The following is a 12,666-nucleotide window of genomic DNA, read 5'->3' as shown; positions in this document are numbered from 1 at the left end:
GAGCCTGGCGTGTCTGTTACAGTACCCCTCCCAATGGCCCTCTCTTGACGGTCGCGGACCCTGACGACGTGGTCGAAATTCTCTTCCTTGAGCCATGAGTGTTCCTCTGGACCGTTTCCTTCCCAGACCACTAGATACTCAAGTTGTCCACCACACCGCCGGAAGTCCAGGATGTCGTGAACCTTGTAGGCAGCTCTATCATCAAGGAGGAGAGGTAGGGGGACTTCGGCTATGCCAGGCTCTGTGGAGGGAAAACAGAAGGATGACAAGGTTTGAGGAGTGAGACATGGAATGTGGGGTGGATCCGATACTCAGGTGGAAGGTGGAGTTTGAAGTTTACTGGTTTGATCTACTCTATGATGGTGAATGGGCCAATGAATCTGGGACTCAAATTGCGGCATGGTAGGCGCAGATGAATGTCACGGGTTGACAGCCAGACCTTCTGTCCAGGTTGGTATGCTGGAGCGTCTGATTGGCAAAGGATGGCTGTCATCCTGCGCTTACGTAGGGCCCAGATGCAGTTGATGGTGGGCTGCGTCCCAGACCTTCTTACTCTCTCAGAACCAGTAGTTGAATGATGGAATGTCCGAGGGTTCTCCTGACCATGGGAAGAGTGGTGGCTGGTAGTAGAGCACGCACTGGAATGGAGTGAGTCCGGTGGAAGGTTGGCGTAGAGAGTTCTGTGCATACTCGTCCCACCCTAGGAACTGGTTCCAAGAGTCCTGGTGGTCATGGCAGAAGGTACGCAGGAAGCGGCCGATCTCCTGGATCTTCCTCTCCGTCTGCCCATTACTGAGGATGGTAACCAGAGGACAGGCTGACGGCCACACCTAGCAGTGAGTGGAAGGCTATCCAAACCCGGGAGATGAACTGGGGACCTCTGTCGGAAACCATGTCTTCAGAAATGCCAAAGTAATGGAAGACGTGGTTAAACATCACTTCGGTGGTTTCCATGGCTGTGGGCAGACCTTTCAGGGGGAGAAGACGACATGATTTAGAGAATTGGTCAACTATAACGAGGATGCATGTATTGTTATCAGAGGGAGGTAGGTCTGTTATGAAGTCCACCCCTAGGTGTGACCAAGGGCGGTTCGGAAAGGGCAGAGGGAGGAGCTTGCCGGATGGTAGGTGGCGTGGGCTCTTCGAGATGGCGCATTCCTTACATCCATGCACATACCTTCTGATGTCTGATGCATCTTGGGTCACCAGAAGCATTCCCTCAGCAGCGAGAGGGTTTCATTGACCCCTGGGTGGCCAGTGCCAAGAGATATGTGTGCTGAGTGGATGAGTGGAGTGCACTGTGTCCTGGTGATGTATTTCAAGCCTGGAGGGCAACCCGGTGGAGTGTTGGTGGAGCGATTGGAGGAGGGCAGCATCTCAGTTGACCAGGTGATAGGACTGACCTTATCTGGAAGTATTGTTTCAGGTTCTTCCAGGTTTTCCTCAGGAGTGTGACACCGGGACAGAGCCATCGGCCTTGATGTTCTTGGCCCCTGGTCGGTATGAGGTGGAGAAATTGAAACGAGTGAAGAATAGAGCCCAGCGGGCCTGTATTAGTTTTAACCTCTTAGCCATGCATAGGTATTCTAGATTTTTATGATCTGTAAGAACTAGGAATGGGTGTTTAGCTCCCTCCAACCAATGCCTCCTCTCCTCTAGTGCCAACTCGATGGCTAGTAGCTCTCGGTTGCCGATGTCGTAGTTGACCTCCGCCGGGTTGAGCTTGCGAGAAAAGAAGGCGCATGGGTGGAGGCGGCTGGGGTTCCCCTGCTGCTGAGAAAGGACCGCTCCTACTCCGGTGGTGGAGATGTTGACTTCAACAATGAAGGGTCTATTTGGATTAGGATGGACTAGCAGTGGAGCAGTAGTGAAAGCCTCCTTAAGGGTGTTGAAGGCCTCCGTGCCAGCTGGGGTCCAGGACAGAGACTTGGGCTTGTTACCGAGAAGACTGATGAGTGGGTTGGTGATGGAGTTGTAGTCTTGGATGAATCGGCGGTAGAAGTTAGCAAAGCCGAGAAATCACTGGAGTTCTTTGATTGTGGTAGGAGTGGGCTCAATGGTTTACCGGTTATTCAATAGACCTGGTAGGCTGACGGCGTCGCCAAAGTAGTGAGTTTGAGCTGGCAGCAGAGGGCGCCAGAGATGAAGTTTCCGGCTGACCCAGAATTGAGGAGGGCGGAAACTGGAACAGAGATGTCAGCGGTAAGTGTCACTATAGGGGTGAGTGGTTTCATTTTATACTTCGAAGGGAGGATGGCACTCACCATGGGACAAGTAGGACGGACAGGGCATACAGAGATGATATGCCCCAGAGATGCACAGTAGAGGCAGAGATTCTGGGCCAGCCGTCTTTGCCGTTCCGCAGTAGTGAATCGATTTGAGTCGATGAGCATGGGTTTGCTGGCTGGTTCTGGGGAGCTGATGGTCCCTGGACAGCAGAGGGGTATGTTGGGGACTGGCCCTGGTGGTCTTCGAGGCACGACTGCATACGAGTGGCGAAGCGGATGATAGTTGGATGAAGCACTCGAGCCCGATGGTGTCCTCGTATGCAGCGAGATGCAACAGCACTCAAGGCTCCAATTCCTGATGGTAGGTGGTCAGCAAGGCTTGCTCATTCCATCCGCTAGTGGCCGCAATTTCATTGACAGACATTTTTCCTTGTTTCAAATTATAAAGCTTACGGTAGTCTGGGACAGGAGACTGGAATAACAGGAGAACATGGTTTATTATGGCACAAGCAGAGGAGCATGTAGTGAACAGAGAGGATATGGTGATGGAGGTTGTAAAGGAAACAGGTCAATTTAGCTCAAAGGGAATCATTTAATAATTTAAAGGGAATTTGAACAGAATCACTGTTTCACGGCTGATCACTGAGACGCCCTACGATTCACTGAACGAGCCGTTTAACATCAAATCTGCGCTGGATATTAATATCCAAAGTATAGTGAAAACACTATCAATTAGCACAGTAACAAGATCGGCAGTTTAAGACATTAACTTGTAAGCACAAAACACAAGATACTTCTCTTTTCAATATGAATAAGGCTTTATTAGATAAATCTAAGACATATAAACTAATCTAACAAATAAACGCACACACTCACACATTCACACAAGTTGCAGGAAGATCGAAAGTTAGGAAAAAATGAGTTTAAGAGAATGGACATATGGAATCCCAAGTTTACAGCAATATGTTAAATTGCATAGACATGAACAACCATCAATCACGTAATTAGCCCTCGTATTGAGTTCCTCAATGAGGTTAAAATTATATTAGATACACCAGTAAAGGTCACAGTCTGGAGGTTACTTGCGTCTCCTGTGAAAATGGAGTCCTCCTTTGTTGTCCGATGAAGCTGATTGGCTGGAAGTTCAGTAGTCGTTGAAGTGACGTCTTGGGAAACCCTGCTTGGGCGTTGGCTGAAGATGCAGAGTTGTGTGTGGCTGGTTGAAGTTGAACTCGATGTTACAAACTTAACTCAGAAAATGAAACTCTCAAACGGAAAAGAAAAGAAGTAAAGTTTGACGAGACTAGGTTGTGTTCCTTCTCATCGTGGCTAAGTAGCAGAACACGAGACCACGCTCAAAGAACAGTGATGACAAACAGCATGGCTAAAAGCTAAAGCTAGGTAGCAAAGCTACAAGCTAAAAGCTAAAAACATACTAAGCAGACATGGTGAGATTTTATGGTGTCCTAAGTATTTAAAGGGGGGTGAAATGCTATTTCATGCATACTGAGTTTTTTTTACACTGTTAAAGAGTTGGATTCCCATGCTAAACATGGACAAAGTTTCAAAAATTAAGTTGTACGTTTGAAGGAGTATTTCTGTTCCAAAAATACTTCTTCCGGTTTGTCACAAGTTTCGGAAAGTTTTTTTCGAGTATGGCTCTGTGTGACGTTAGATGGAACGGAATTTCCTTATATGGGTCCTAAGGGCACGTCTGCCGGAAGAGCGCGCTCCCGTATAGCAGAGCACTGAGAGCACAACAGACTTCACTGATCAGAGCGAGAGCGTCGCGAAATGTCACAAAAGGAGTTTGTTTTTGGTTTCCAGGGCAAGACAACCCTGCACAGATTACCAAAAAAAAAAAAAACAGCATTAAGGGACCAGTGGATGGAGTATATTTTTACAAAGCATCAACGGAGTTGTGCAAGTGTTTGTGTTTGTTCCCCTGCATTTCGAAGATGCTTGTTTTACAAACAAGGCCCAGTTTGACGCCGGATTTGCACATCGTTTATTTCTTAAGGATAATGCAGTCCCAACGAAAAAGGGTCACGATCGTGTGTTGGAACCGAATGCGGTGAGTAAAACTCCTTTCCTCACGGTAGTCACAGCTTCCACATCCTCTCAACGCAAAAGCCTATTCGCGCTCGTGATTCTTTAGCTCCGTTTTATGACTTCCTGAGGAATTCGGCTCCGTGTTTCAAACACAGCCCTGATAGACTCTTTCATTTGTCTGGTTCGAGTCATTTCTGTTACAAGGTAGTGCAGATGAATGGAGCCGTAGGTGATGAACACAAGACGCTGGAGGTAGAGGACACACACACGCACTGATGGAGACTTGGAGACACTGGAGATCTCTGGAGAGAGATAAGCAGAGAGATGGGTTAGTCCTAAGAGTAAGCAGGCAGGTATGACCTTGTTGCAAATGTGACCGGACGGTGACTGGGTGCGTGTCTGTGGTTTTTATTGGAGAGGGTGATTGCCGGTGGATGAGGAGCAGGTGGGAGTGATTAGTATTCAGGTGAGGGAGTGCACTGCGATTGGTTGGTGTTGGAGCCTGGCGTGTCTGTTACATCTATATATATTAGGGGTGTAACGGTACGTGTATTCATACCGGACCGTTTCGGTACAGGGCTTTCGGTATGGTGCACGCGTTCCGAATGCAATATTTTGTATGCTGAACATAGGTACATTTTCGTGTTTCCAAACGAATATATTAAGTGGCGGAAGTCTCCGCGTTCAGTGAAATTCCCGCCCTGCAGCTGATTCTAAGGCGAGTGACACAATGGCTGCGTGGCGTGCGCTTGACGTTTCTGCTGTGTATCAGTTGCGTGACGGCTGCCTCACGTTTTCTGTGTCTTTACACACCAGAATCATGCCTGACTCGGCGCTGGCACGCTGCTGCTACTGGAGGTGACATAGAGGGAGGCCGCCGAGGCGCCAACAGACCAGGATCTTGTCTTCACGACAACAATATCTATACTTCATGTTGAGCATAAATATAAAGCCTACTGATGAAGGACACCGTCAACAGTATTGACGGAAAAATAAACTATGTTTGACCAGTGCAATAAGCCAGTGTGTCACAGGCCTAATATTTTCAAAAGGCATCATGCGAGTGTGAAAATCACTACAACTAGGGAAAAAATTATTGTAATTCAAACGCAGCTCCCGTCGGCATTTAAACAGACCTTTACTCCAACGCAATAACGATATATAAATATTGTATACACTCCTAAATATATACTTCACACATCTATAGCCTCTTCAAGATCACCTCTTTTAACAAATTCCAATAATATCTCCCAAATATCATAAAATTCAGAAGACTTCCTCTTTATTATGTATGTAAGCTTTTCAAGGGCCAAACTGGCTATTAAGTTTTTTAGCCAAAGCCCCAAGGGGTGGATGGCCAACGCTCTTCCAACAAAGGGCAATCGAACGCCTTGCCTGTAGCAAACACAGAACCAACAGTTTTCTTTCTTTGGCGGGCAGAGAGCAACTATCCTCATACATACCCAATACACATATTAAAGGGCTTAAAGGAATAGGAGAGGAGGTAGATTGAGATATAGTTCAAGTTCAAGTCTTTATTTTGCCAGAACGACCCACATCGCCTGGAATTCATTTTGGTGAATTGGCTCACACAAGACAGTACAACATAACATATGATACAATAAAAACATGAAATCTAAACAAAAAAAAACAAATACTTAAATTACTGCTAATAATTAGTAATAAAGCTAATCAGACAAAGTGCTAGTGCATTTAGTAACCCTAAGAAGAAGGAGGGCATAGCTGTGTCTGTAAAAGGAAAGTAGATAGAGATTGTTGTTGTGAGTTGAGAGCCCTCACAGCCTGTGGGTAAGTACTATTAGAAAAACGGGTGGTTCTGGATCTCATGCTTCCTAACCTTCTGCCTGATGGCAAAGGGATGAAAAGGGAATCCATGCTTGAGAAATTTATGAACTACATACCATATCATGAAGGTATTTTTTACAAATGGATTGTCAGTTTTATTTTTTAGTTCTTAAGGGGTGCTGAATATATAAAGCTGTCAAGTGTCATGCCTTTTGTGGTCAACTCTTCAACCTGTATTCAAGGTATATTCGGATCTTATGAGAACCAGAACATTGCAGCCCTCATTTGAGCAGCCCAATAATACCATAATAAGTTTGGTAATTGTAACCCTCCCCTGTCATAAGGCAGGTACAAAAGAGAAAGTCGAAGCCTAGACTTCTTATTACTCCAGATAAAATTAGAAAGAAGCTTATTCACTTTTTGGAAAAAAGCAGGAGGAGGGGCAAGTGGTAACAACTGAAAGATGTATAAAAATCTTGGTAATATGTTCATCTTAATCACATTTATTCTTCCGATTAAAGACAGGGGCAGTGTCATCCATCTAGTAGTTTCCTCATACACCTTCAGCAATAAAGGTTCATAGTTAGCTGAACTAAGGGAACTTATTTTGGGGGTTATTTTAATTCCTAAATACTCAAAACCATTAACAGCGTTAACAAAGGCGTGTATTACTTTTGGGTTTATTCTCTCTTGTTCATTTAGGAACATAATTGATGACTTATCCTTATTTACCTTAAAACCAGAAACCATAAGATTTAAAAGGGAAGGTATAGATTTTTCAAGCTCTGATAGAAATACAATAGTATCATCAGTGTATAAAGCAATACGATGTTCTAAAGCACCTGAATGAATACCACAAATTATTGGATGTGATCTAATTGCTATTGCTAGTGGTTCCATGGATAAAACAAAGAGCAGAGGTGAAGGTGGGGGGCCTTGTTTGGATATGCGACTTAATTTAAATGGTTGCGAGACACGGTTGTAAGTACCTCTGCAGTAGAATCAGCTAATATCATTTCCATCCATCTACGAAAATTGTCACCCAATCCAAATCGCGCAAGCACCTTCATCAAATATGGCCATTTAAGTCTGTCGAAAGCCTTTCGGCATCAAGCGACAAGATGGCCGTATCAGGGGTGTCATCCCCGGCGTGTACCAGATTGAGCACCCTTCTAACATTGTGGAACCCTTGATGGTTCTTTACAAAGCCATTCTGGTCCGTATATACCAACCACGGAAGGACCTTTTCAAGTCTCATTGCCAAAGCTTTAGCAATAATTTTTGCATCTGTATTTAAAAGTGATATTGGCCTATATGAGCCAGATTCTTCTGGCGACTTTCCGGGTTTCAAGATGAGAGTGATTAGTGCACTCCTCAGCGAGGGAGGGAGACATCCTTGCCTAAAAGCTTCTATATACATATATAGTAAGGGACCTATTAGTTTATCTTTAAATTCTTTATAAATATCAATTGGGAGCCAATCTGGACCCGCCGCTTTACGGCCCTTCATTTTAAGAATAGCCATATAAACCTCGAAACCTCTTCTAACTCCAGCGTTCGATCTAGTTCAAGCTTGTCCTCTACAGAAATAGAGGGGATATTATATTTTATTATATGATATTGGTTTGAGACTGAGAGTATTTTATTTAGTGGAGAACTTTGCAGCAGTATTTTATTTCTTATTCTTTTTTTATTTTATATATATATTTTATTAAAAAGTATTTAAAAAACAAATTGTTAAGAAAAGTTTATAGTAATAACCTGCAGTTGGTATATATATATATATATATATATATACATATATATATATATATGTGTGTGTGTGTGTGTGTGTGTGTGTGTGTGTGTATGTATGTATGAATGTACAGTACTGTGCAAAAGTTTAAGGCCACTAGTATTTTCAGTAGCTAAAAAATAGTTTTAAGATTTTCCAAGATGCTTCAAGAAACTTACCTGCAAAGCTACATAAAAAAAATTCTGCAACTGCACCTAGGGCAAAAGCTTCTTTAAATGCAAAGGATGGGCACACCAAATGATGATTTAACTTAGTTAAATAGAACAGAAGTTAATTGATAAAGAAAATCTATTTATGACATTATTTTTGAAAGCATCCCCATTTTACAGCATAAGACTTTTAACTGTACTGTTTGCAAGTAGGTTACTTGAAGCATTTTGGAGACGTTGCCACAGTTTTTCTGGATTGAGTCTGTCTCAGTTTGATCTGTTTGTTCATGTAATTCCAGACAGACTGCCCTTATGAAACAAAAATATATTGCAATATATTGGAAAATATCATGTAATATATTAGGCATATATTCTTATATATATTTATATTTTTCCAATATATTGCAATATATTAAAAGCGGCAATCATTTGTATATTTTGCAATATATTATATAATATATGTCTCATCAATATATTATTAAATGTATTCAAATATATTAAATATTAGAAAATAAAAAGGGAAAATAATATATTGCAATATATCACAATATATTTTAAGAAATATATTGGTAAATATATTTTCCTTTCGTAAGGGTGGATGATTAGATCAGATCTCATCATGAACACAAATCTAACCAGTCTCATTATACCACATGCAATAGCAATGGAAAATTAATGATTCAGAACATCATCCTGTGTTGTTAAAAACCTTAAAATGGAGACATTCTCGTATTTCTTACTCATGTTACATTTGTGTACAACAGTTTAGTTGCTTGAAAGCAACACACACACTCAGGTTACTAAAATAATAATAAAACTCCTAATAAAATATAACTATTTATTTAACATTACTTATTTTTAATGCAGCAATATATAAAGAACACTAGTTTGAGCCTTCCCTTGGCATATATTTAATTATTTATTTTGCGTTGTCTTGCTATTTTGTGTGAGGTTTAATCAAGAAGTGAAAGACTGAAAGCATGTAAGAGCTGGCAACCCTTATGCTAGTGCTATTCTAGCTTGTTTAAAACACTGAAAGTCTGTATAAGCATGTTTTAACTCATCGTTATCTTGATTATCTTGTTCTCATAAACATTAGAAGCCAAATTCATAAATGAAAATATATTAATTTGATTTTGTGCTTCTTTACTGATTGAATATGTACCTGTGTGTTTTATAGTATGGATCATAGAGGAGAATCCAGGATTACAGCAGGTCTAAAGAAATGTATGTCTACACACATACACACACACACACAGGCATTTTAATTCTTTGTGATTTATAAGCTTGTTTCCTCATGAGGTCAAAATTAATTGGTCAATACTTGCACAATACTTTACTTGTGGTGACACATACAAACACACACACACACACACACACACACAAACACAAACACACACACTTACAGCTTTAGTGATTTTTGTTGTTCTAAATGTTTCTGTTCTTGTGTTTAGATGCCTGTTTTCTCACACTGGATCCAAACACAGCAAACACTGAACTCATTCTGTCTGAGGAGAACAGAGAGGTGACAAATGTGAGAGAGGATCAGCCATATCCTGATCATCCAGACAGATTTGATGAGTGTCAGCAGGTGTTGTGTAGAGAGAGTGTGTGTGGACGCTGTTACTGGGAAATTGATTGGAGTGGAGATAGAGGCGTGTATATATCAGTGTCATATAAGAGCATCAGCAGGAAAGGAGACTGTGACGAGTGTGTGTTTGGAAATAATAATCAGTGCTGGAGTTTGTTCTGCTCTCCCTCCAGTTACTCATTCATACACAATAGCATAGTGACTGATCTCTCTGTAGAGTCCTTCAGCCGTAGAATAGGAGTGTATGTGGATCACAGAGCAGGAACTCTGTCCTTCTACAGTGTCTCTGACACAATAAGCCTCATCCACACAGTCCAGACCACATTCACTCAGCCGCTCTATCCTGGGTTTTGGGTTTGGCCCGGATCAGTGAAACTGTGTTAATGAATGAGAATGGACTGACAAGAGATTATAATGCTTTGAGCTTCATGATAAATCAGTAAAACAGACGTTATAGAGTCTCTTCTTTTCTCTTAATTACATTTCTGTCACTGAAATAAAATGTCAGAATAAATGTTTGTAATAAATCCCCATATAGATTTATTTTATCAAATGTGTGTGTGCTCGCGTGTGATTCATGCTGAGTGACGATATGTTTCTTACATTTGTGTTTTTATTGTAATGTTCCATCATTTATATTATGACTATGAAAAGTTACCTTTCAGCTGAAAAGTAACTTTAACCATCATTCCTCATTAATGACATGTAACACATATTTGATAATTCATGTGATTTTTTCCTCCTCACAAATAAAGAAACAAAAAGACAAATTAATCTTTCCACTGGATGATAATATGTGAAATATCTGAATGCTGCATGAATAATGAATATAATCTAATGTGCGTTTTTGACGTTTTTGGCGTTACGTAATTTAATTACAAAATTATTGTAACTGTAAAAATGAGAAAATTAGTAATTAAATTACAGTTACTTATGGAATTTTTAACTATTACAAAGGGGATTACATTTGAATATTTACACACATCCACATAAAGATTTAACTGATTTCTTTCCCAAATTGCACTGACTATTCTGAGACATATCGCCCTAACAATTTCCGGGATGCGGAAATACAGTCTGGTTCGTAGAATCCAGTCATAAAAACGGAATACCTAACGCGGACGGAATATGCCACATTTTGGATGACTACATCAAAAGTACGTCAATACACGTGAATCAAAACATGACATGGACTAGTGTCTGTGAATATTAAGCCCAAAAAATGCAATATATGACTCCTGCACATTCTGCGTGTTGGAAATCAGGCGCGGACTGGACACCAGGAGAACCGGGACAATTCCCGGTGGCCTGGCAGATGATTTGGCCCTCTATTTTAATATTGTTAATGTATAATTGTACGCCGAATGTACTAAAGCAATCATTTGCAAATCCGCCATTTGATAATTAAATCTCTAATAAGTCATGAAGTGTAAGTCATGACTCACGCGTTCTCCACGCCTCCGACAAACGGTTTGGATCAGACTCCGAGTAATCAATGCGTTAGAGAGAGAATAGAGTGGACTGCGGAAGCACGGCTGGAATACTAACTACAATCAAACACTCACAGCTATACAAAGACTTCTTAAAGGGGTACAAGGATACGATATCTCACGAGGCTGACATGTAGAAACACATATGAGGAAACAATGAACCGACAAAAGACAGAGCACACTAGGGGATCTAAATAGGGGAACTAATCAAGACACAACAGGTGGCACAGATAAGGCAATCACGACAAGACTAGGATAACAAGGGGGGCAGGGCAAGGGAACGAGACAACACAAGCACATGGCCCAAAGACAAGGCCATGTGCTTGTACACAAAACACGGGTCTGTCATGATCCTGCCTCAAGACTAGAGAAAAGTCAGGACATGAAGGCAGAATCATGACAGAACCCCTCCCTTAAGGAGCGGCTTCCAGACGCTCCTAAAGGGAACATCAAACGCAGGACATGACTGACTGGGACAGAGACAAAAACCAACAAGACATGACAAATAACAAAGGCAAACATGAATACACTACGACAGGGTTAGGGTGACAAAAAAAAAAAAAAAAAACAAGGAAGGGGAGGAGGCGGGACAACAAAGTTCATTGGGGACAGACCAGGGTGGGTGGATGGGTCAGCAGTCTTAGAAGGACGGGACGAAGGCTGACGGCGAGGGGTCCGGGCAGGTCTGGGTGGTGAGTGGTCTCAGGACAACTGACAGAGGACATGACAGGAGAAGTCACAGGACAACATCAGCTGGACACGGGGAGACATCTACTGGACACGGGACTACATCAACGGGACACTCGACAAGATCAACAGGACACATGACAACCTCAGCGGGACACATGACAACATCAGTGGAGACAGAAACTGGGTCAGGAACTGCGCTAACTGCGGCTGGCTCGGGATCTCTGGGGACAGGGTCAGGGGACAAGACAGGACTGGTAGGGACTTCAAGGATCTGGACAAGACGAGAAAAATAATTAGACAGAGTCTTGGCAGCGATTACAACAGGCATCTCCTTACGAGATGAGACAGACTGTAGCAATGCTTCGGCTGCAGAGTCAGCCGCGGCTCTCTCCTCCGCCCTCACAACTGCGGACTTGGAAACAGTTCTCTTAGTTGTCGGTTCAGGGTCAAGGGTCACAGCTGCTGGCTCGGGCACGCCAGCGCTCACCGCTGCTGGCTCAGGAGGCCTCGCCGACTCAGGAGGAGACAGAGTCGAAGGACCGGAAGACCCCTTCTTCTTCCTCTTCCTCCTTGGCCGCGGTGCAGAGGTCACAGCTGGGTCAGAGACGGGTTGGGGGAGTTTGGTCTCAGGCAGGGCAGACTCTGACGCTGACGATTCCGAAGCTGACTCCCACGAAAATCGTCTCCCTCACTTCCTGGGGAGACTGATGGCTGTGGAAGGCGCCTCAGGACTCTGGGAGGGATCTGCCTGTTCCCCCAGTGTAGTAAAAGCCAGGAGATGACCTTCTGGGATCACAGGCAGCAGGGTAGATGGTGGGGACCTCTGGGGGGAAACCTGCGGCTCCTCCTGGGAGAACTTCTCCCA

General features: G+C 42.9%; 1 protein-coding gene across 2 annotated transcripts in view; it reads left to right on the top strand.

Moving 5' to 3' along the window:
- Window positions 1–10,388, top strand: part of LOC113057332 (NACHT, LRR and PYD domains-containing protein 12-like) — a 30,783-nt gene extending 20,395 nt beyond the window's left edge. For both annotated transcript variants that reach the window (XM_026224687.1, XM_026224686.1), the window contains exons 10-11: window positions 9,211–9,257; window positions 9,485–10,388. In XM_026224687.1, the coding sequence (XP_026080472.1) occupies window positions 9,211–9,257; window positions 9,485–10,005 (568 nt within the window). In that variant the 3' untranslated portion in view covers window positions 10,006–10,388. The remainder of the gene's footprint in view (window positions 1–9,210; window positions 9,258–9,484) is intronic.
- Window positions 10,389–12,666: the final 2,278 nt, after the last annotated feature.

This window comes from Carassius auratus, chromosome 38, assembly GCF_003368295.1.
Source record: "Carassius auratus strain Wakin chromosome 38, ASM336829v1, whole genome shotgun sequence".
Taxonomy (NCBI): domain Eukaryota; kingdom Metazoa; phylum Chordata; class Actinopteri; order Cypriniformes; family Cyprinidae; genus Carassius; species Carassius auratus.
This window is presented reverse-complemented; position numbering and strand designations above follow the sequence as displayed.